General features: G+C 37.9%; 1 protein-coding gene across 2 annotated transcripts in view; it reads right to left on the bottom strand.

Annotated features, from left to right (window-relative positions):
- The window catches only part of GOLIM4 (golgi integral membrane protein 4), a 78,919-nt gene extending 68,952 nt beyond the window's left edge, over nucleotides 1–9,967 (bottom strand). For both annotated transcript variants that reach the window (XM_025377689.1, XM_025377690.1), the window contains exon 1: nucleotides 9,676–9,967. In XM_025377689.1, the coding sequence (XP_025233474.1) occupies nucleotides 9,676–9,862 (187 nt within the window). In that variant the 5' untranslated portion in view covers nucleotides 9,863–9,967. The remainder of the gene's footprint in view (nucleotides 1–9,675) is intronic.
- Nucleotides 9,968–25,719: the final 15,752 nt, after the last annotated feature.

The raw sequence follows: 25,719 nt of genomic DNA, 5'->3' as shown, positions 1-25,719 counted from the left end.
GACAGCAAATAATGCTGAAATTAAGAAACAGCTTTTAAGAAAAGATCAATTCCAAGACACAACCAGAAAACAATGGTCTAAAGACAAAAGCTGAGGATGTCTTATAAAATCGGTTTGTTAAAATCTTGGAAAGATCAAAAGTGGTATCTCAGAGTACTATTTAATCAGATCACAGGACCTCCTAAGGGTTCCTCAGATCCTCATAATGAGCCTTTGGGAAATTTAAGGGCATGCATTGTCTCTCCCTGATCTTTACACAAGCCCAAAGTAGAGAAGACTTATCTCCAGGAGATACATGAATGTGGCTTTTGTCTAATGGAGAAAATTCAAAGAAGTTTCACAGGAGACCCACAAACTTTTTGAGAAGATTATATCAGCAGGATCACTGCCTATTTGGGCCAAAAGGGTTAGAAGCACTACTAAATTTAAAAAGGCCACGGGTCCTTAAAATTCTACTGGTAGGAAGCAGGCTGGAAAAACCACTCAGCTGCAAACATATGCTACCTTTCACGAAAAAGGAAAGATGACTCAGAGTGGAACCAAGAACCAAACGGTACAGTCAAGAACCATGGAGAACTATTCCCAGGCTTTGAGACCTACTACAGGAGCAGTTGCCTCAACAGATTTCAAAATTCCTATGGACAGGTGACTCCTATTTTTCTCACATTTCTGCCTTTTTTTAACAGGAATATCTAGGTATTTTATGCCTGTCCTACCACTATATGTTGGCTGTGTTGAGGGCAGGTAATTTGACTCTGGTTTCACAGATCTACAGATAAAGAGGAAGCATACGTGAAGAATTATAGTTAAAGATTGTATGGATACCTAAGGGGCCTCACCCACACCTGGATCAAATTTGGATGGCATCTAGATTTTGAGCTGATGACCGTCTATACAGTAAAAAAAATTATTTTTCATATTTTAATAAAAGTGATGTTTGATATCAATACAATTTAACTTGTTTTATAGCATCCAAACCTCTAAATAAAATATAAAATACTTTAAAACATTTTCTGTTAAAAGATTGAGCTATTGATGCAGAAGGGCAAGGATCATAGATTTATAATATTAATATTATTTATTAATAATAAATCTCACTAACATAAAACTTGATAAACTTCTCTAAACCAAATTAATCAATTATCAACTGCCAAATTTTAATCTATGTTTATAATATTTATTTTAGAGCATCATAGCTATTATCAAGAGAACACATAAGCAACGTCAAAGCTGTCCTAAATATCTTGATTTGCAGATTTTGTTTTCTGTTTATAACAAAGATTCCAATTAAAGGAGCCATTTTAAATGAGATGTGAACTGGAAAATGAAATGTTTGACTCTCCTAAAATGATAATTTTTTTAAATTCATGCACTCTCAAAGAAAAGTAAAAATATCATTTCAATGTTCTATAATGCCTATCCTTCAGAATGACAGCACATCTTAATTTTCTATTCACTATCATATTGTGACATTTTATATATGAAAAATAGTTAAAGCAGTATTTTTTAAAATGTCATATGGCTATAGAGAGCAATTTATTTCATGCCCATATCCCTCCAGGCTATGAGCCTACATAGTAAAGCTTATCGGTGAAGGACAATGACTGACATGTCTTCTGCATATGCACTCACGGGCCAATAAAAACAAAGAACACAAATATACCATTCAGAAATACACAGCATTGTTTCAAAATAGCAATGCCCATTTCTCCTCACAGAGAAGAGGGTCCTAGTCTACAGAGATAGCACAGGGTAGTGAAGGGATATTATCTTGTACTGGGAGTCAGAATATGTGGGCTCTCAGTTTAGCTTAAGCCACCTGGTAAGTGACTTATCCACCTTAGAATTCAGTTAACTAACTATAAAATTCAGTGTCTGTATCCAATTTGATCAGTCAATGCATTCCTAAACTTCAGACATGCAGGCAAGTTCTTACCACACTCATGCAAAACCTGTACAGTTTTTTTGATTTTACCAAATATTCATTTAAATAAGTTTATTTTTCCTTAAAATAAACTTTAAACAGGAAACTTTTACACCACTACTTTATAAATGAAAAATCTGATTTACATAGCATTAATGATTGGTAATAGATTTAATTTAAAATTAAATACAATAATACAACAAAACAATTATTAAATTCTAGCTAAGTCTTTGGCTGCCTAACGTCTATTCTCTTTGGAAAAACAGAGAAGCAACTCTCTTGGAGAGAGATTCTGGCATCAAACTGAGAATTTCTCTATTACTTGTTAAGAAAGCATTGAAAGGAAATAAGTTTTTCATTATGTGATTCACTGTTATTTCAGGTAACATTTACATGCCACATAAAATCAACTCCAGTATCAACAAAAATAATCTTTCATACCAGCAGCAAATTTCTTGTACCCTGGAAATGCTGCATCAAATAGTACACCTGTTATTTTTTATTCTAAATTTTATCAGGAATCCCCATATGACCCACCTAACCTACTTTCTTAAAACCATTAATACTGTCATGAGAGACACTAAAATAATTTTGAGGGCAATGATGCACTATGGAAAAAGTTACATTAGAGTTCTAAGCTTAGTTTCATTAGGCTAGATCTTGACACTGGGAAGTTAATTAGCCTCTCTAAGCCTCAGATTGCTCATTCAGATTAAAGTGCTAGTGTCACAGTTAAATGACATAATGCATGTAATAAGCTTAGCATTGAATACTGAGAACCCTAGGTACTCAATAAATGTTATGGATTAAAAATAACTTAATTTCTTCAAGTAAATTTTCAAAATTCTACCAAAATAAATTCACTCCAAAGGACAGTCGCTAAAAAGAAAATATAGTTTATCATTTTTCTTTTATAATAAATCTATATGATACATAACTTTCACTTCAAAACAAAGCTATAAAACCCATAAACCATCTACTGGCAAAAGTAGCAAAACCACTTTGTCCTTAATGATAAAAGAAGAACCCCTGGCTGTCAAAATGAAAAACAACTCTTAGTTGCTATCATGTAAAGCATTTTCAGGGTTTTTTGGCCCCAAAAACGGCTCAAAAGGGTGCAAAAGACAGACTAAGAATATCTTAAATCAAAAAGTTTCAGCCAAGTAGGGTACACAGTGAAAGGAGCCACTTTTAGGCCAGCACTAATAACACTCTTACCTACTGGATGTAGTAAAGGCTGGGCAAAAAAAAAAAAAAAAAGCCCAATGTTAATTCAGCAACAGTAGTTCTGGTCACCTAATAAATGGTAGTAGTAATATTGTCTAGGACTCACACTAGTCACTTTAGGCGCACTATTTCTAAACCATACAAGTTTGCAAGTTAGACATTGTTATCCCAAATTCAAATACGAAGAGGGTGAAGTTCAGAGAGGTTACTTGCCCGCTCAAGGTCACCCTGCTGGTAAACGCCTGACTTGCACTGAAACCACATCTAATGCCCCAACCAGCTCTCCCATCACGATTTCCTGCTGCTTTTCTTTTAGGGCATAAAGGTGTGAACAAAACTCTTCCTCAGTACTTTGAAAAGTCACCAGGTGATATGTGTCCCCTTTTCTCTCCCTGCCCTCTTCTGGTTTCTCTCCAATCCTTTGCTCTTTGATTCACACCATATTTAGTCAGTATTCATTTCCCCAACTCCAATTCACTTATTCTTTCAGCCACCGTAATGTGGTCTTGTACCCCAGTCCTTCTGGAAACTGTCCTTCCTAAGATAAGAAAGAATAAAAATAAATCAAGGCAAGGCTTCCAATCTACTTGGAACTTAAACTAAAGCCTCCGAGATAACAAGCAATTCTCTTACACAGCAACCAATTATTTACCTGGACACCAGTACTCTCATTAGAGTTGGCATGTTACATATTACAGGGATGACTAAGGTGGGCACAATGTGTGAAATCGATTATAGATTCTGTGCAAATCATATATATTCAAAAGAATGCTTCACTGAATCAAAGTTTCAAAAGGTATTTGGAAGCTTTCATCTTTTTTATTCAGGGAATGAATTTACATACACATAAAAACTACTGAACTTTAGAGTATTTTTGTTCCATATTCTACAGAATCAAGCAAAAATGATAGTCTCTTCATTTAACTCTAAGTTGCACTTCAGTGAAGATGTCCATTTAACAGACAATGTCTACTTCATAAGTTCTAATGTTGCACTTGAAAATTAGTACACCTACCACACACTGCCCACACTTGTGGTCTAAATTGCTGAGGTCTATGAACCACTCTGTTGTATATATGTTTCCTCAATCATCCAAAATGCAAGCTACACCCTTCTAAGCATTGCACATCAGCTAACACTATTGATCCTCATGATAACCTTTTGTAAGTACTATTATCCTGATTATTACGTATGAAGAGACTGAGTCACCGAAAGGTTAAATAACTTGCCCATGACCACACAACTAGTAAAATAAGACAGCAGGAAATCAAATTCAAGTGCTCTGACGCCTCAGCCTGTATCCACTACATCTCACTGCCCACAATATCACCATATATATGCACATTAACAGGCCAAGAATAAGTACTACCTAGGTATAAACTATTTATTGAGCACCTACTATACGCCAGGCACCAGATGCTGGAGATGAAGGAATAAAAAAAAAAAAAAGCTTGGTTCTGTACTGAAGGAGATGTTTCTCTCTCTCTCTCTCTCTCTCTTTTTTTTTTTTTTTTGAAAGAGTCTTGCTCTGCTGCTCAGGCTGGAGTGCAGTGGTGTGACTGGGCTCACTGCAACCTCTGTCTCCCAGGTTCAAGCAATTTTCATGCCTCAGCTTTCTGAGCAGCTGGGATTATAAGCATGTGCCACCACACCTGGCTAATTTTTGTATTTTTAGTAGAGATGAGGTTTAGCCATGTTGGCCAGGCTGGTCTCAAACTCCTGACCTCAAGTGATCCACCCGCCTCAGCCTCCCAAAGTGCTGGGATTACAGGCAAGAGCCAGGGTGCCTGGCCAACATTTCTTTTTTAAAAGTAGATTTAGGGAAGGTTGAAAGCAAAGAAATAACCAATGACAAGATGTATTCATGCTTAGGCCAGTGGGCCATCCTAAGTGTTAGAGGAGCCCAACGCAAAAAAACACTAACTTAAATAACAAATGTTTGCACACCAAAAGAAACGACAGGGTAAACTGACAGCCTACAAAATAGGAAAAAATATCTGCAAAGTATCCATCTGACAAAGGGCTAATATCGAGAATCTACAAGGAACACAAGCAGCTTGACAAGAAAAATAAAATTAAAAACCGGGCAGAGGACATGAAAAGACATTTTTAATAGGAAGCTAGACAAAAAGACAACAAACAGAAAAAAATGCTCAACATCACTAAGTATGAGAGAAACGCAAATTAAAATCACAATGAGATACCATCTTACACTAGTCAGAATGGCTTTTATTAAAAAGTCAAAAAACAACAAATGTTGGCAAAGATGCAAAGAAACGGGAATGCTTATACACTGTTGGTGGGAATGTAAATTAGTACAACCTTTCTGGAAAACAGTATCAGGATTTCTCAAAGAACTAAAAATAGAGCCACCATTCAGTCCAGCAATCCCAATACTAGGTATATACCCAAAGGGATATAAATAATTATACAAAAAAGATACCTGCACTTGTATGTTTATTGCAGCACTATTCACAATAGCAAAGATATGGCATCAACCTAAACGTCCATCAACAGAGAACTGGTAAAGAAAATGTGGTATAAATACACCATGGAATACTACTCAGCCGTAACAAGGAATAAGTCATATCTTTTGTAGCAACATGGATGAACCTGGAGGCCATTATCCTAAGGGAAATAACTCAGAAAAAGAAAAGTCGAAGACAGCATGTTTTCATTTACAAGTAGGAGCTATACAATGGGCATACATGGACATAGAGAGTGGAACTGGAGACTACAAAAGGTGGGAGGCTTATCCCTGTAAGTCCAAAAGCATTGCAATACTGTGTTTTAGGAATGTCGGGCTCTTTGCCTCTATGCTAAAAGCCTTTTGTAAAAATTTAAATAGTTATATCTCTCTCCCAGATCTTACAGCACATAATTATTACCTTAGCAGTCACACCCTCTCCTAATCTGATAAGATCCAGAACACAGTTAATCAGTAACCCTAGTCCAAGTTTAAATTGCCAAGGAAGGTCCTTTCTTCTGAGTAAGGTACACTGGATGTCTGCATATTCCTGGATGTTCATTTAAGGTACAATAAAAGAAGGTGGTTAGCTACATAAACAAATTCGGCCAATTTCAAAATTTTTACTCATGACAAACCTGGCAAGAGAAGAAGGGATAAAACAGCTTACCTCAAAAGGGATTCTGATAACAGTTAACTTTTAATGAGCAGTACCTACTATATGCCAAGTACGTTCTAAGAGCTCTACAGTCTATCACCTTCATTAATCCTCACAATACCTCTATAAAATAGGTTATTCTAATCTCCATTTTATAAATAAGAAAAACGTGGAGGTTCACACAAAAGGTTTTAGAAGTAGAATTTGAATTACAGTCTAGAAACCAATCTGCTTTAAATCACATGCTCAGATAAAAAAATTCAAGTGTCTCTGGGGTCAAACAAGTAAAGTAAATGCACGGAGTGGCTCAGTTTTAAGATTATAGAGGTGTGGCTCTCAACCTTGGCTGCACACAGGAATCACCAGGGGAGCTTTAAAGACTATTGAAGCCTGGGTTCCACCCCCCATAGACTGTTATTTAATTGGTCTGGGAGCCACCAGGTTGATACTAATGGGCAGTCTAGACTGAGAAACACTGCTTGTAGATACAGACAATGGAGCATGGCTCACTTGAAAGCAGTTTAAAAAAATTAAAGGTTATATAAACACTGTGCTGTCCAAAGATTGTTATTACCTTTGCCACCAGTATGTGACCTCTGCCCTACTCCTCAGTATAATTAAGGTACCCGTATGGGAGATAAATAGATGACTGATTGCTAAGAGGGAGAGATAAACAGGCAGATATAGATATTTTTAAAGTGGAAGGGGTTTGCCTAGTCTTTGACTTTCTGCATGCCATCCCCGCCATCTTCTATTTATGGGGCTCTTCTATAATAAAACTTGTAACTTGGGGTTACAAGTAACACACTTTCAAAGGAATCTATGAAGTATAATGTATTCTTAAATTGAAGGTGACCTAAATATGCTCACTTAACAAATGCACATCACCAGGTTATAGGACCAAACTACTGAAATTTTGAGTCATTTCTAAAAAGATCACTCTTTGTAAAGTAATTAATTCTGATCTGAATCCAAGGCAGGTCATGCAATCCCACCTAACTAAACAAGTATTAAGACTGGAGAGCCTGATGTCCTAAAAGCCCATCTATGCAGGTGGCACATGGTGCTGTTGAGTAAAATGTCATTTGTCTTGGAAAAGGGAAGCAAAAGTTGTTGCATACCATCAGAAAATGTTCATTGAATGGCCTACACATGCGAAATCCAAAATAAATGCTACAGAAGTCAAAAGTGAATCCACAAAACACAAAAACAAACAAAAAAACTGTAGCCTGCTTGCGAAAAAATTCTTAATGCATAATCATACTGCAAGTTTTGCAGCACCATAATTAAAGAGGAAATGACAAAAGAATAAATTAAGAAATGAACTTTGAAGCCATTTATTCAAATTAGGTAGAACATTTCCATCTGCTGCAAAACAAAAGTTGTACATTTTAATGATCCTGTATTACCATTTACCACCTCTTTTCCCCACTACCACCACCACCACCAAAAAAAGAAAGGGCAAATTAGAACAGAAATTTCTAAAATTTCAAAATGAAATACTGCAAATAAAGGCCATTATTCAGAAATCAGGGCCTTAGTCAACAATGTCCATCATAGGCCGTTGAGGCAAAGGAGCTACTTGAACAAAATATTTTCTTGTTGTTTTATTTGGCTTTCAAAAAGCAAAGACACAGAAGCAAAGTCTCAGAAAGACAAAAGTGCCTGGGATGAACTTACTCACCACAGTTTCGAATAATTTTTGCTTGTTGTTTGAATAAACACGCATTGATTCCCCTAATGAGTGTCAGGCACAGTGTGGTGCTGGGGAGGTAATGGTGAAAATGACAGCCTTTGCCCTCTTGGGACTCCTAAGAGACCAAGGCACACACAACCTCATATAATCCACCGTACATGGCCCTTCCAGCCATGTTTACGAAAATCCAGTACTGTTGTACTATTAGACAGCAAATTTTTCCCTTGGTCTAACATCATGGAACTTCACAGGGAAGCTACTGATATCTTCTAAATAAATAAGTAAACAAATATCCATATTCTCATACCAACAATAACTCATGGGTAAATTTCAATGAGTTTAAAGAAATTTTTTTGAACCTAAGAGTGTATCAAAACGGGTTTTACTTTTGAACCAAGACCAGTCATGTATTTTCATTGCCTGTGGCTATGCAGCCTCAGTAAGCTAAAAATACTTTTCTTTCTTCTAAGCTGGGAAGAGCAAGTAAGTTCAAGCAATCAGATGCGTATCATTTTCTCTCATCTTAAATTTTTTACTAGAAAACACTTAGAATAACTGAAGCAAGGAAGAAGCATCTGTTTTATATCTGCACACACATACACAGAAACATCCCTCTAGCTTGCATCTATCTACCTAGCAATATCAAATAAGCTATATTTGCATCATCAGCAAAGGCTGCCAACATTTCACTGCTTACAGCCATTCATTATTTTTTGGTTGGGGAGAAAGTTGCATAAGTATTGAAAACTAACCACAAGTAAAAGCTTGCAAAAAAAAAATATGTATAGGATACATCCTTAACAAGACGACATGGTGCCGACTTTGAGGTAATGTTTCTGAATTTACATTAAAAGTAAATTATGTTTGTGAAAATTACACTAAATCAGATTCTAAAATAGAAGGACACAAACTTTAAGTTCTTCTACAGGTCTTGCTCAAGTTGGGTTTGCTGTGCATGGTAAAGTGAAAATCTGTGTTTCTCCTCTGACTTCCCGAGCTAACTGTAAAATACATACATGCAGCTCTGTGATAAAGTAAAAGCTACTGAGGAAGACAAGCAAATCTTTTTTGAAAGAAACTACTGCAGGATGGTGAATGGTATATAGTGTGGACTTTTCCCACACATCCAGCATCTCTGAAAACATCCTATTAAATTAAAAGAATAAGAAATAAGAAACTAGCAGGTCCAGATCTAGGTTCCATTCGACTGGGCCATGACTTTAAGCTGCTGGATTATGACTTAATTTTCCCTTGAAAAACAAAACAGTGTGAGAAATCTCTGCCAAACTCTCCATGTTTTAAGCAACTGACAAAGTCAACAAGAAAGCAAATACTTAGAATCGACGGAACAATGCTCCTTAGAGCAGGGCTGGCAGAAGCGGCAGAGGGCTCCTAGTTTCGCTGGGCCTTTGACAAGCCCTCGGGTAAAGGACTCTCTGCACCCGCCCACCAAACGCCCAGCGGGACGATGGGCTGGTGCTACCAAGTTCAAACCTAATCGCTGGGAGGAAGAAGCGGGAGGGTGAGAATGTCATCTCCCCTGACACTCTGGGGCCGGCAGTCCTGAAAAGCTCTTCTCTGACGTCCGTGAAGGTCAGAGGTGGCAACCACAGTGCCAAGAGCTCCCCAAAGCCACTTTTCCTGCCCGGGTGGAGGCGCGGGGCAAAGTTGGCCACCGACTGCGCGCGTCCCGTTAGCCGTACCTTGTAACTGGGCGGAGAGGGACTCCTGGTGCTGCTGGTACTTTAGCGCCACCGCCTCGGCTTTCCGCAGCTGCGTCTGCAGCTCGTAGTACAGCATCGCGCCGTAGAGAAAGCCGAACACCACGGTCAGCAGCAGCAGCGTCTGGAAAATCCGCTTCTGCTTTCGGGAGCACATCCCGTTTCCCATAGTCCCGCCTGGACCCAACGCCGCGGCCGCCCCCGCCGTCTCCTCCCCTTGGTCCGAGCGAGCGTCTCAGCAGCGGCCGCCGCAGGAGGTGGCCAGACGCAGCATGAGGAGGAGATGCCAGACACAAAAGCCGGCCCGGAGGGGAAGTGGCGCCCGCTCAGCCCCCGCGCGTCGCGGGGCGCGCAGCCATCGACGCCGCCCGGGCAGCTGCAGCCAAACTTCTGCGACGCTCGTTCTCCGCGAATGCCCGGGGCCGGGAGGGGGCCCTCCGCATACTTCAGAGCCGGCTGCCTTCGCGCCTGTCCCCAGATGCCTCCTGCCGTTTTTCCTCCTTCCCACTTTTTGGCCCCGCTGCCCCCGGGCAGCTCTTGGAGTCCCGCCCTGGCAGCTCCCCGCCCCCTCGCGGCGGCTTCCACTGCACGACTTTGTTGCCACCTAAGGGAGGGGGTGCGCGCCCAACAAAGGGACCATGACTCCGGGCCGCGCCCCGGCGCGGCCTGCCCAATGGGTGGAAGGGTGGGGGCCAGCTGCCTCGGCTGGTTTTGGGGACGGCAGAGCGGTGTCACTGACGGGTCGGCTGGAGCCTCTGCCGCGCCGCCACCTCCCGCCCAACTTACGTGTCACCCACGGCCCCGCTATTCTGGCCAACGGGATTCCGGGAGGAAGTCCCACTCGGGCTCCTTGCTCATTGGGCCCGTCCGAGCTGCCGCTCCCTCCCTTCGGGAAGGCAGTGCCGGGCTCGATTGGACGCCCGCTTTGTCCGTCCGACCCCAGGGCCGCGCCTTCCCTCCCAGTGCCGGGGCAGGAGAGGGGCTCTTTGGGCAGCGCTGCCGCCTGGCGCCGGGGTGCGCCCACGTGGAGTCGGAGAGGGTGGGAAGACGCAGGCGGAAGGGCGGGGAGCTTTGGGTGGGCGGGGGACTTGTCCGGGCCTGAGTCTGGGTGAGGTTCGGTGAACACGTGTGTGTGTGTGTGTGTGTATATTTGAGTATGTGTGTTTGTGATCCAGTTCTCGGAACGCACGTGGAGAGCGTAGTAAAATGTATGTATGAACGAAAGAATGGATGGCAGTAACTGTGTGCACTCTGCTGAATACAGTTTCTTTCCCTGTCCAATAAACAGATGCGGCAGACACATGGGATAGCTACATAGCACAATCCCGGTAGTCAAACCAGAGATGCTGTGTCGACTGCCTTACCCCATCCAGTGTATTAGCCTAGATGTGTGTGTGCCCACAGATGGCCCGGCAGGAGTCGGGAGACTTGAAGCACGCTAGACTTAATGTTCAGTTGTCCACGTGGTCTGGGGAAATCAGCTTGCCATTGGCAGAAAGGAAAGAAATGATCTCACATTTCTCCTCTAGCTGCAAATAGAATAATTTAAAAACAAATCGTACAGACTGAAATGAGTATCCATTCATTTTGTCATATATATTTGTTTTATTGGTGGCAAAACACATCAGTTACATTTCTAAATTACATTTTAAAGGGCAACAAAGGTTCCCTATGTAAAAACTAGTACAGCACAGGAAAGGTAATAACCACAAACCTCTTCGAAGAAATGTATACTGCATTTATTTTTTCTGTGTACCTGAGGGGAAAAATTAAGGTTATGCAGAAATGATAATGTTTGTTTCTGCTGTTGATCTGAATTCTAAGAAAAGTAAATTTTATCTGTCTCAATAGTGTGGTGTAATTTATGATACACTGCATAATTTTTATATTCTAACTGGACTTTGGTCGTTACCATTGCTAATGGGCGTGAGTGCTCAAAATGGGGGTAAATCTCTTTAGCTAAATTCAACAGAAAGACAGTTCCTGGTGCAAAAGTTTTTTTAGGTGGACTCTGAAATTATAGGTTGCTAAAGCCATAAAATAAACTGAATTTATAACGATGCTAGTCTGTGGCATTTATACCACTGTAAAAATAAAGTGTGTCTTGCATGTGCTTTTCCTTAATAAATAATAACTTGCATTATATTATTCAAAATACTTTCGTGTACAGATACACTGACTCACTGATCACCACCAGGGTGTCAGACTTTCATGTTGGTAAAGAAGCCAAAGTTTATCAAAGTGACTATGATAGCTCTAGGACCTTTTAGGTCTTGCATAAAGTTAGTTACTCAGTAAGATTAGAATCTAGATCTAAATCCTGCTCTCTGTCTTTTTCTTCAATAGAAACAATGTTCTCATTCTAGTATACACGTTACAGTAAGAAACTGTATCTCCATTAACATGAGAATCTGATTGTAAAAGAAAACAATCTAAAGGAGTTTGGGAGTTTTGTTGTGTAAATACTACATAATCTTGCTTATTATTAAATCTACCACTTTAAATTCCTCTTTTCTAGTTTGACTCTCAGAAATTAAGATTGGATAATTACTGGAATCCCTTTAAAATTCCTCATAACTAAACATTCCTTACTGTTGTCAGAGTACTTTGTTAAACAAACTCTTCCTCCAAAAACACTATCCAAATTTAGACCGGGCATGGTGGCTCACTCATAATTCCAGCACTTTTGGGAGGTTAAGGAGAACAGATGGCTTAAGTTTGAGAGTTCGAGACCAGCCGGAGCAACACAGCAAAACCCCGCCTCTACAAAAAATATATATATACATAAAAATGTAGCTGGGCATGGTGAAGTTCACCTATAGTCCCAGCTACTCCAGAAACTGAATTGGGAGTATCCCTTGAGCCTGAGAGGTACAGGTTGCAGTGAGCCAAGATCACATCACTGCACTCCAGCCGGGGTGACAGAGGTGAGACTCTGTCTCAAAATAAATAAATATATAAATAAATAGAGTTTATGACAACAATCTTGCCCCATATTTGAAAAGAAAATTATCCTAGCCACAAAAGAAAAAGAAGTTGTTGGAAAATCATTGCTCATATATTACACAATATGTATTTTAGAATCTTTGGAAAATTCTTATGTTTCCTGAATGTATGATTCATCTTAAACTTCTGATTCCTTTGCATGTGATTCCAGACTCTAACGATATTCTTTGCGAATGATATTCTTTGCCTATTCTTTGCCTGTAGAGTCAGCTGCTGGCTGACTGTACAGAACATAATAAATGCAGGCCATAAAACACTACTCAATACTTTAGTCATAAAATTTGAAAGAGCAAAAATTATTACCTGAACTTATTGATTATTTCAAATTCGAGAAGGGTATGTAGAAGTACATAAAATCACTAATGGTGGTATTTTTATAATATTACATTTCCAAGGTAAAGTATACTGCTAGTTTCCTGAAAATATCAGTATAGAACTTTTGAACAGCCAGCATGAGGAAGCTATCCAAGGCCTATAAATTGAATTTACATAACATTGCCTTTGGGTAGCAATTGTAACATATGAGCTGTTTATACTGGTCTTGGAAGGTGTGTTGTTTATTCTATTTTTGCTTCTTTGTTATTTTAAAAATAATATATATAATTATATTTCTATATTCCATATATTTAACAATATATTAAATTTTAAATTGTAAACCCTGAAGAATTTTGCTGATTTAGTATTTTATTTCTAAGGCAGGAAGAAATTAACTGAAAGATACTCCAAGTCTTACATTTGAGAAGGGCAAAGATAACATTTGAGAATATTAATTCTCTCTAACTTAAGAGAATTTGTCATTTTAATCAAATTTGTTCATTTTCAAAATAAGGAAAGGAAAAAATATAAAGTTGAGAGAGACAGCTGACGTATAATTTCTAAAAGTAAGATTTTAAATTAATAGGATTTAGGATCCTAGAGTAAATAATTTCTATTGCCTAAATCTTTTATTTAAATTTCTTTACTATAAATGGAACTCAATATTTTGTAATTTGTAGGAGAAATCACCACCTAAGAAAAGGTGATGAATATTAAACAAAATTTAAAATAGCTTTTCAGTATTAATAAACTAATTTTAACCTTTTCATCTGACAATTGCAGAAGTTATTTATCCTGTAAAACAATCTTCACTCTATTATGTCTTCACCTTTTTACCAGTTCATCAGTTTGCTGTCCCCTAATGAATACACTTGCCTTGCTGCTTGCCACCTTTACCTGAGCTGTTTTGAGAGGTAAAGAAAGTTACATTCAAAGTATTATGTCTTTTTGAACATTTTGTGAGAGATGTTTTGAGACACCTTTTTCATAGGATTTTGATAATGCCCTAGTTGTAATTGTTAGAAGATTAACAAACTAAAAAATAGGTCTGGCCAGGCGTGGTAGGTCACGCCTGTAATCCCAGCACTTTGGGAGGCAGAGGTGGGCGGATCACGAGGTTAGGAGATCAAGACCATCCTGGCTAACACGGTGAAACCCGTTCTCTACTAAAAATACAAAAAACTAGCCGGGCTCAGTGTCGGGCACCCGTAGTCCCAGCTACTCTGGAGGCTGAGGCAGGAGAATGGCGTGAACCCAGGAGGTGGAGCTTGCAGTGAGCTGAGACCTCACCACTGCACTCCAGCCTGGGCAACAGAACGAGACTCTGTCTCAAAAAAAAAAAAAAAAAGTAGATCTGTGGCTAAATGCATAACTGAGTAACTGAACCCCACTCAATGTATCTTCGTGCCTCGCTTTCGTCTGTCACTAAGTTGCCACCTTTGTAATTTTCAACTATGTTGAAAACTATGAGAAAGTAGATGATTAGCTCTTATTTGTAAAAATGCTTTTCAGTGAAAGAAACCTTACCATCAATATCACTAAGAAATACCTTTGGAGGCCAGGTGCGGTGGCTCACGCCTGTAATCCCAGCACTTTGGGAGGCTGAGGTGGGCAGATCACAAGGTCAAGAGATTGAGACCATCCTGGCCAACATGGTGAAACCCCATCTCTACTAAAAATACAAAAATTAGCTGGGCGTGGTGGCGTGTGCCTGTAGTCCCAAGCTGCTCAGGAGGCTGAGGCAGGAGAATCGCTTGAACCCGGGAGGCGGAGGTTGCAGTGAGTCGAGATTGTGCCTCTGCACTCCAGCCTCACCACAGAGCGAGACTCCGTCTCAAAAAAATAAATAAATAAAATAAAATAAAAATAAATAAATACCTTTTGAACACAGACTACTAATAATGTACGTGATTTAGAAGTCCCTATTTGCCACAGGATGTGTAGCTAGTCTAAAGGAAGAGGAACTATCATTTCAAACCTCTAACAACATTCTAAAGCAGGATATCTAGCCAACCTTAAATTTTTCCAAATTCTAAGGCAGTACACGAAATCATTATGAATGTGTTGCTTAATGTTTGTTACAGCTAGCATATAATAAGCTAACTACCACATTGGTTTTTTTCAGTTTAATTTCACAGGATGTTAGAAAGAATGGAAAAGGAGCATATATGAGCCTCAGAAGTGAACTTCCTAAATCTTCCAATGGCTCATCCAACTTCTCACCAACTCACTGCCTTTAATAGTCAAAGACTTTAGATAAGCAGAGAGACCACAGAAAAGATCAGTGGCCAGGAAAATGTGACATTTTTAATGTCCTCTCTCCCAAAATATTATAGTTTATTGGATTTATTTTTATGAAAGCTATACTTGGTTTACTCATGACCATTTTATAAAATTGGCATTACAATTTTAATATGATATACCATATAGTGATTTTTTAATTGCGATGAGGGTGGCTGGTCATATTTATAAAGTATCCAATGCCAAGTCCTGGGTCAGAAATTCAGCATTTAATTTTAGAATTATTCCTAAGGGAAATAATAATCTACTTCATAACGTTATTTAAACTATACTTTTCAGGAATATTTTGAGTCAAAACAAAATGACTACCAATAGTTTTAGGTAGAAATAAAGTGGAACAAATTTTCAAACAAAATGTAAGAAGAATTGAGTTATCACAGCATTGAATTCTGCCCAAATTAAAATTGTGAAATAGAAACATTAGTCTTGGATCACTCTTGCTCTTTTTCATTCTGCTCTCTAGTTCAACTCTTGAACTCCCGGCATTCAATATTTTAGTTATCCCCCTTGGTTTTCCAGAATCTTAGACTATGACTATGCCCTTCTCTCCCAACCTCCCGTTCCTCACCCACTCACATACACACACTTGGACTTGCCTTCTTCAAGACAAAGTAGCCTAATCTAAAATGACTCTTCCTTTCCTTTGACTAGCTGCTTAATCAGAGGAAAGAAAACCCGATATGTTAACTAACAGGAAGATATTAAAACTGAATTACTAACTTAGTATTCTACCCAACAATTTTGAGAGAAACTGTTAAATGAAAAGACTGAACTCCAATGGCATAATTCTAGACTGCCTCCAGAGCAGATGAGTGACAATTGTGGCTTGACTTTTTGCTAGTTTGTCCCTGATTCTCCTGCCCAATTCTAACCAACCTTAGAAGAATTTAGATGACTCAAGATGTGTAACGTCAAGGCACAAATCCCACTGAAGTTACAAACGATCTGGAAGGTCAAGAGTAAGTAACTGTTAGGACCATTAATTCTTGCATATGTAAAATGGAAAGGATAACCATAGTTCTCCTGCAAAATTCAGAGAAAATTGCTTAAGAAATTAACCCACAACACTTGAGAAGCAAAACTTCACACTTTACGTAAAACTCAGTGCCGTAGTGGTGTTTGTCATTGTCCACCTAAAATGAATTGGACCATTTGCTTACCTTCAGAAAGTTTCAAACCTTTCAGAAAAACTACCATTTACTTTTTAAAATTAAACTTCAGCTACCCAGTTTAAAATGATAATTTTCCAATTATACTTGTCAAGTGAGCTTCTTTAGTTGCTGAGAAGGGATAAGAAATTTTCTTGTGACACATTCATTCAAGACTGGCTTCTAATTCTTGGGTTATAATTGATAACTAATTTTTAAATACACTTTAAATCTCAACATATTTTAAAATAGTTACTGTGTGCAAGGCACAGTGCTAGGACAGAGTGCAAGATGGGTGATGTAGTGATGAATAAATGAGGGATCCTCATTTCAAAGAGCTTGCAGACTTTGTATTTATTTGTTTAAAGACTATATTGAAGCTCTGGTTGGAAATTTAATTGCTCAGGGAAAGAGCAGAACAGGAAAAGAATAGGCCTAAGGATGCAGTCAAGATATTCCTAGAGAAGACGGCCTCTTGAGGCAATTAAGACAAGTGGTTGGTTAATCAGTGAAGTCAGTTAAAGTCAAAAAGTATAAAAGTGATGCGAAGACACCTTAAAACATATAAATGGACCATATGCAGTGGCTCATGCCTATAATCCCAGCACTTCGTGAGGCCAAAGCGGGCAGATTGCTTGAGCTCAGGAGTTGGAGACCAGCCTGAGCAACATTGCAAAACCCTGTATCTACAAAAAACTACAAAACTTAGCCAGGCATTGTGGTTCATGGCTGTAATCCCAGCTACTTAGAACAATGAGACAGGAGGATCACTTGAACCAGGGAGGTCCAGGCTGCAGTGAGCCATGATGGTGCCACTGCCCTTCAGCCTGGGTGACAGAGCGAGACCCTGTCTCAAAATAAATAAATCCGAATAAAAATAATAAAGAATAAAATAAGAAACATATTAATGTACTTTCACTGAATTCTTTTTTAATGTGGGACCAAAGCTTCCGCTTTATGTGTGGACCTGTTGTTAGTTAGAGCTTAGGTTTGTCTTGTAGCCATAGAACACCACTCACAGTTTCCAGCTTCGGCTTCATTGAGTGGTGGATGGTAAGGTAATCTCAATGTAAAATACATCGAAATGTAAAGAATTGTTTTTTTCTTGGTCTTGGTGTTCACCTAATTTGACTGCAATTTTTCTTTAAGCTATTAGCCATCATGGAACTTTTCCAAATCATTCAGCTTAATTTTCATGGAAATAACTCATATTTTAGCCTGACATTTCTTAGTTTGCATAATATTTGATTAAACTGCATAATTAAAACAGCAAGAACAATTGCATGAACAGTCTTAGAATAAACCACTTGGCTCTGCTAAGCACACAGCTCAATTGACATGTACATACCTATTCGAGATTAGCTTACGTGCCAGGAGCCTTCAGCCCTGAAATCTGGAGGGGAAGGACAGGGAGGCTTCTGATGATCTGATTGACAGAGAAGAGGAGAGCCTCCTCTAATCCAGTGAGTTGCATAAGTAACATTAATTGCTTCTACTATACATTCAAATGACTAGAAAGGTAAAAGGAGGAATTGTTGGTGAAGAACAGTTATGTGAGAAAAGTGACCAGGAAACCAACGGAATCCAGAAGAGATTTCTTCAAGAGAGGAGAATGTTACTGATAGGACTACTGAGAAGGTGAGTAAAATAAAGCCAAATAGGCCATAACAGAGTAGGGATGAGGTAGAAAATTGCAAGAGTATGGCAGATAATGGGTAAAAGTAAATATGAAAAGAGGTGTGGTAAGGGTGAACTTTGGTGGTAATATGTTTGGCTGAGAAGGGAGATAAAATTGGGTGTAGCTTCAGTAGAGGAAACCAGGTTAAAATAAAGTTTGCTTTTTGGTTTTGAGTCTTGGCTTCATTTGATTTTTGGTTTTTGGCTTGTTTGGATAGCATATACTTAGCAGTGTTTGGAAAGGAACTGGTGGAGAGGGATAGGTTAAAGATGTGAAGTGCTACATTTAAGGGTAGATTCTAGGAGCAAAGAAGGGTCTGCCTCAGTCATTAGAATGTATGGACCATTATTTCTTATGGCAATATCCTATCATACAGTAATTCATTTTCCATATTAAAGGCTCAATAAATTATTAAACAAATGATCTGAAGAGTTACTAAAAAGAAGGAATTTGAACAGATTGCCTAGATAAGTGAACAAGAAATTTGTTTGAGGGCCTAAGGTCTTGTGTGCTTGTATTAATTTACTTTGATTAAAATGGGGTACATTCAAAAAATGGACATGAGTTTATGATAATATCCCCAATAAAGAATCTGCAAGACAATACCTATGCATAATATTTAAGAAGAGAAACTATTTCTTCTTTGAAAAGAGTAATTGGTCCATTAAAATTCTTTTTATGCTAATTGTTAGATATGATGCTTACTAAGTAGTTTATGACATATGCAAATATTTCATAGTGTTAAATGGATATAGAATGTAAAGTGGTATAAACAATATAACTACAAGAATGTTAAAATATTTATAGAAAAGCTTTTATTATATCTTACTACTTTTAGGTAATTAGATGAAGAGAGGAAAAAAGGTATTTTTAATAACCCATGATAATCAATTTATTCTCTTCAGGATAATGATGCTTTTTACTTATTTGCAGTCTTTAACATTGTTGAGCATATCTATGATCATAAGCTCTGTTTTCTAAGAGGAGTGAGTTGATATCACACCATATCAAAGGAGGGCAAGATTCCCAGCTCTGGAACTGCCATTGCACACATTTCTCCCATCCTCTTTCTCCTCCATCTTCAGTAATCAATTAAGTGCACTTTCTAGTTGATCTCAGATGTGACTAGCATGATGTGCTGTATTTGTATTTATTTTTGTTTGAGAAATTTAAAAAGCTTCACAAACAACATCTAATAAATCTCTTTAAAACACTTTAAAAAATAGGCATCTCAACATTTATTTTACTAATCATGTCTAGCACTGTGCCTGGTACATAGTAAACACTGAATAAATTTTTACTGAGTAAGTGAATCAACTTGGCACACAAGATGGAATCTATTTTCCACTCCTGCCATATGTCAAAATAAAAAGCAGAGGAATTCATAAGATAAACGTTAGAAAGAGAGATAAGAAAAAAAGATCTAGAGGAAAATGTAGGATAACATTTATTTGATTTAAAATGTAGTGCAACTTTCTAAGTAGAGAAGCATTAGAAAAAATGGCAACAGAAAACAAACAGATTAGACTACTTGAAAATTAAACTGTTGAATTTCAAACAATACTGAAAAATTTAAAAGCGAACACATAGGGAAATATTTATACACATTAAATAGATTGCATAAATTACAACTTTAAATACATTTGTGTACATTGTTGAAAACACTAAGATAATTAAAGAATTACAAAGTTCATAAACAGATAATTCATAAAGTAGAAACAACTGAAAACTATGTAAGAAAGTTTTCAGTCTCATTAGCAATTAAAGAAATGGAAACACTACTAATAATCTTTTATCACTAATAAAATTAGCAAAATGTTTAAAAAGTTTATATTAAAAATAACTCAATATGGTAAAAAATTTTAAAAGATATGCAGAAAAGAGAACTATAGATTGATACACATTTTCTGGAAAGCAAATTGGCAATAGGATCAAGAACCATAAAATATTCATTCAGTCTCTTATTTAGTAATTTCCCTTCTAGGAATCTATACATAGAAAGTAATCTGGATCTCAGAGAAACATTTTTCATGCAAAGATTATCATTACAAATCTAGTTATTGTGGGAAAAATAAATAGAAACAACCTAAAGGTTGAACTGTTGAAGAAAAGTTATAAAGAGTAGAAAACTGGCAATTTCAACTGGTTATTCTAGTGTGGGATCCTCAGAAATGGACAAAAGAAATGATTAATGTGAAAGAGGATTATTAAGAGGAATTCCTATTTTAAAAAACAATAAGGTGGTGGGAGGGATGGCAAACAAACAAAATCCCTTAGAAAGTAACTTTTGCTCAATCTCTCAGAAAAGCTATAGAGAAAGTATAGATCATACCTCAGAGTTTGTCCCATTAGGAGCAAGGAAGCTCAGTATTTATGTTCTTGTTCCTTGAAGTCACTGATTAAGGGATAGGGCAAACGGAGTAAATTCCCAGAAACTTCCCTGCCATTTATGTGGAAACAGACTGAGGGTAGTCCTCCAAAAAAGCCTGTTACTGGCTGTTGAGAGTGAAAGCACACTGAAAACCTGTGTGCAGGAAAATGGTAAAGGTGTTCAAGTGAATATGTATGGAGTGCTTACATTATCCACTAAAGCAATGCTTTCAATGAATACTAAATAATATGTTGAATGCTGAGAAAAAAAGTAGGTTCAAAATACTATATAGGGGGACCAGATTTACACTACAGCTTGGAACAACTAAAAAACTGTACCAAACATATGAAACAATGATTTCAAACATTAGACAAAAAGCAAAAGTAATCCTAGAGAGACAGGAAACAAAAGCAGCAGAGCTTATGTTTGTTTTCTACCTACTTCCTGGAGAGGAGGATGCAGCATTTAGATGGGGAATCCAGGTGGAGCATGGCAATCTCTCTAATAGAGGATATAACCTGGGAGAACAAGGAGGCATTTTGCATTAGGGGAAGCTGGAGGAAGGGTATACAGAAACTCTACTATTGCTGCAATTTTTCTGGAAGTTTAACATTACTTTAAAAATTTTAAAGTTTTTTAAAGTTTCCCAAAGAAAAGGAAAAAAATGGCACATGATAACACAAATTCAAAGAAACATGGAGTGGCTATATTAATATCAAGGTAGATTGTAGAGAAAATAATATTATCAGGAATAAAGAAGGTCATTTCATAACAATAAATGGATCTATTTATCAAAAGGACATAATAATACTAAAAGTATATAAATCTAATAGCAGGACTCCTGAATAAATGATGGAAAAACCAATAGAACTAAGAGTTGAAGCTTATACTTGAATCCACAGTTACAGTTGAAGTTTATAACATTTTTCTCTCTATGTAGTAAAACACATAAGCCAGAAAATCAGTAAGGATATAAAAGACTGGACAACACTATCACTTAACATGACCTAATTCAGATTTGTAGAACATTCTTCTCAACAGCAGAATGCACATTCTTTTAAAATGCACATGGATCCTTTACCAAGATGGACCATATTATAGGCCATTAAATGAGTCCCAATATATTCAAACCATACCAAGTGCTAGTGAAGATGTGGAGCAACTGGAATTCTCATACACTCTTGGTGGGTATGTAACATGATGGCAACAAATTTGGAAAATAGCAGTTTCTGTTCTTTCCTTTATTTGAGACAGTCTCGCTCTGTTGCCCAGGCTAGAGTGCAGTGACACAATCTTGGCTCACTGCAACTTCCGTCTCTCAGTCTCAAGCAATTCTCCTGCTTCAGCCTCCCAAGTAGCTGGGATTACAGGCGTGTGCCACCATGCCTGACTAATTTTTGTATTTTTAGTAGAGGCAGGGTTTTGCCATGTTGGCCAGGCTGGCCTTGAACTCCCATCCTCAAATGATCCACCCGCCTCGGCCTCCCAAAGTGCTAGGATTACAGGCATAAGCCACTGCACTCAGCCTAGTTTCTTAAGAAGTATACCTACCATGTGCCGTAGCCATTTCTCTTCTGGGTATTTACACAAAAAGCAAAGATTTATGCCCGTGAAAAGACTGTATGCAAATATTTATAGCAACTTTATTTGTAATAGCCAAAAACTTAAAATAACCCAAAAGTCCTTCATCAGGTGAATCAATAAACAAAGTTTGGTATAGCTACACAATGGAATATTGCTTAGCAATAAAAAGGGATGAACATATTCATACACAAAATAACATGAATGTATCTCAAAACAATTATGTCAAGTAAAGTAAACCAGATAATAAAGAACATATAGTTTATGGAAGTCATCCTAAAAAGTTTATATTTTTTCTTTAAAGCATTGGGAAGTTATTGACAAATATTAAACAGGGAGGGACATAATGTCTTTAATTTAGAATCTTTCCCTTGAGAGTGGTGTGAACACCAGATCTGAGAGTGGCAAAACCGGGGGCGGGGTGGGTATTAGAACGTCATTAAACTTATACTGTCAATGACTAATAAGGATGGTGGCAGTGAGAATTGAGATGAAACATGTGTATAGATTCCAGAAAAACTCCAGGTAGAATTGAATTGATGGTTCATTATGTGGAATGTATTAGTCTGTGTTTTCCAGAGAAACAGAAAAAAATCTAAGGAATTGGCTCATGCAGTTATGGAAGATGAGAAATCCAAGATCTGCAGTTGGAAGTTCGGAGACACAATAGAGATGATAGGTTTTACTTCCAGTTCAAACCTACAGGACTGAAAACTAGGATAGATGAAGGTGTAAAATCCAGTCTGAGTCCAAGTCCAAATTCTAGAGAAGACCCATGTCTATCTGAAGATTGATGTCTGTTTGAAGAGGTCAGGCAGTGAGAAAGAATTCTTTCTCCCTGGGTCTTTATTTCTATTCAGTTCTTCTACAACTTGGATGAGGCCCACAAACGTTAGGGAGGGCAGTCTGCTTTTGCCAATTCTATGTTTGCCAATTTGCCAATTCTAATGTTAATCTCATCTGGAAGCACCTTCCCTGACACACCCAGAAATATGTTTAACCAAATATCTGGGAAGCCTGTGACCTAGCCAAGTTGACACAAAAAATAAATCATCACAAGTTCACACCTTGTCAATGTGGCACCCATAGGGATCTCTTTAAACATAGTCTCCAAGTATAGATAATAACAAGGTTATAATTCCATTTACATGATACAACTATCATGTAAACAACCAAAAGCGCACTAACCTCTTCCCCAGAAGAGGGGGTAAAGTCCTTGAGTGATGTTTATTTTTCTCCTGGTATTGCATAACTTAAATACATTAATATAAAATTAAAAATACTTAAATACTATGACATAAAGTCAATTCAACTTATGTTACATGATAAAAGAATAAGAGATAGAAGAAAATAAAAATGTTTAGTATATATTTTTTTGTGTGTATATATGTCATGTTTATGTATATATGCATATTCATGCACACAAACATATTCATAACAAAAGAAGTAGAAACACTCATAAGGACAATTTCAGTCCTCATTTCTGTAACTGGTCATGTGGTCATTGCTTATATTTATGACTATTTCCATTATCCATTCTGTATTTTTTATTTGCTTTCAGCAAACATCAAGGCTGATCATGGTCCTTTACCTGGTAGAGTGGTCCAAACCTTCATTTCTGAAACGTCTGATTCATTAGAAGTCTTTCCTGGACTGGGTTATTGTAGTTTTCCATCAACCTTAATCACAAGTCATAGTAATTCTAAGGGACGCCCCAAGGGATCTCCAGTATTCCAGACATTCTCTTACTTTTAATTCCATTGTGAAGTAGTCTAATTCTCTTTGGTAGTCAAGATCAATCACCCCAGCCAGCCTAAAAACTCCCTTCTTATACTGTTGGTTCAGATGCATGAGTTTAAACTGGCCGGATAGCAATCCTAACTTCCAGTTCAATGCAATCATTGTTTTGTGTTCTGGTGGAAAATTTTCTCCCTTTGGAACCAAGACCTGTAGGCCAGCAGAGCATAAGTGTGGGAACAGGAAGCAAAAATTTTGCCAATAGTCCAATAGTGATAATGGTGAGTGGTGCCACTTCCTTTCCATGACTTGATTCCCGGACTTTGGAATCCTGGCTATGGGAGAAGCTGATTCAGATCATATACAACTTTCTGGAAAATCTCGCTGCATCCCTGCAAGTTATTGCCACCTAACTAGCACTATTACTAATTATTCAAAAGGCCATTCCACTGTTCTATCAAACAAACTGCTTCAGAATAGTGGGAAACATGATAAGACCAGTGAATTTCATGAACATGGGTCATTGCCACAGTTCATTTCCTGTGAACTGAGTTTCTTGATTATAAGAAATGCTGTGTGGAAGACCATTATGATGGATAAGGCATTCTTTAAGTTAATGAATTGCTGTTTTGGCAGAAGCATTGCATGCAAGCAAGAAAAAACATGTACCCAGAATAAGTTTTTGTTCCACTAAGAACAAAATGCTGCCCATTCCATAATGAAAGCAGGCCGGTGTAATCAAACTGACACATTACCTGCTCTCTCCTACTCTGTATCTGTGGCATCCTAGAGAGTTCCCTATGATCAGTTGACAGAGGAGAAGACTCAGATGAACCTGAGCTAAAAGTTTATTGAATACCTGACATCTATTGGTCTGTAATGTGACTAGTGGACCACAGCGATGTTTGAGTCTTCTAGAATTAGTGTCAATTCAGAGCCAGTGTCCAGTAGTCCCCAAAGGTCTGATTATTTCCTTCTCCTCAATGAATAGTTACTCTAATAAAAGACATAGATCCCTTTGGTGAAGGCTGGGAGAAGATTAACAGTATAAATTTTTGGCAGTTTTCCTTTTATTAGTTAGGTTAGATTCTTGTCCACCTGTCCTAAAACTTTTTGGCTTATACAGATCAAATAATAATTTAGTATGTTTCCTATTTTATTTTTAGGAACGTCATGATTAACTATCCAATGTCATAGTCTGTGCAAGTCAGAGTATTCTGATTGCTGCTTTGACTCTGCTGTTCATTACAGTAACCATATCCACTTTGCCTTTGGTGGTTGAGAGCTGTCACTTTGCTCCTGCCACCCTGGGATTCAATTATTCCCGTTGCATTTAGATTTTTCAATTTAGTGACCACAGTCCCCACTACAGTGTTCAGCCTACAGAGAAGAATGATTACAGAGCTCTTCCAGGATGTCAGGGCTCCTTTTATGAAATCATTTCTCAGAGTAGTGGTGAAAGGTTTGTCTTCTGGACCCTTCCAGGGGGGAGAGTAGGTATTAAATGACAAATTCACTCTACCGTTTCAATCTCCCTAAGCATTTGAATTCCTTCTAATACATTAAACTAAGGCAGGTCTGGCATTTCTATTTCACTCATGATGGGCCCCATTTTGGTCCATGTTTTAAACAACCAATGGGCCACACTGGTGGTAGAGCCTTTCCTCACTCCATGGGCTGCAATATTAAATGGAGAATCTCTGCTTAGTGAGACCAAAATAAGTTCATACTGATCCAACTTTATGTTTCTATTATCATTATCCCACTTCCTCAATATTCATTCCTACACATGTTCCCCAGATTTTTGTTGTGTAAATATAAAATAGTTCTTTTGGAGTGTAGCATACTTCCTCATGAGATACAACTGGTATTTTCCTATTAGGGACTTA

Source organism: Theropithecus gelada, chromosome 2 (genome assembly GCF_003255815.1).
Source record: "Theropithecus gelada isolate Dixy chromosome 2, Tgel_1.0, whole genome shotgun sequence".
Lineage (NCBI taxonomy): Eukaryota > Metazoa > Chordata > Mammalia > Primates > Cercopithecidae > Theropithecus > Theropithecus gelada.
Note: the sequence above shows the minus strand (reverse complement) of the source record. Positions and strands in the feature narration are given on the sequence as shown.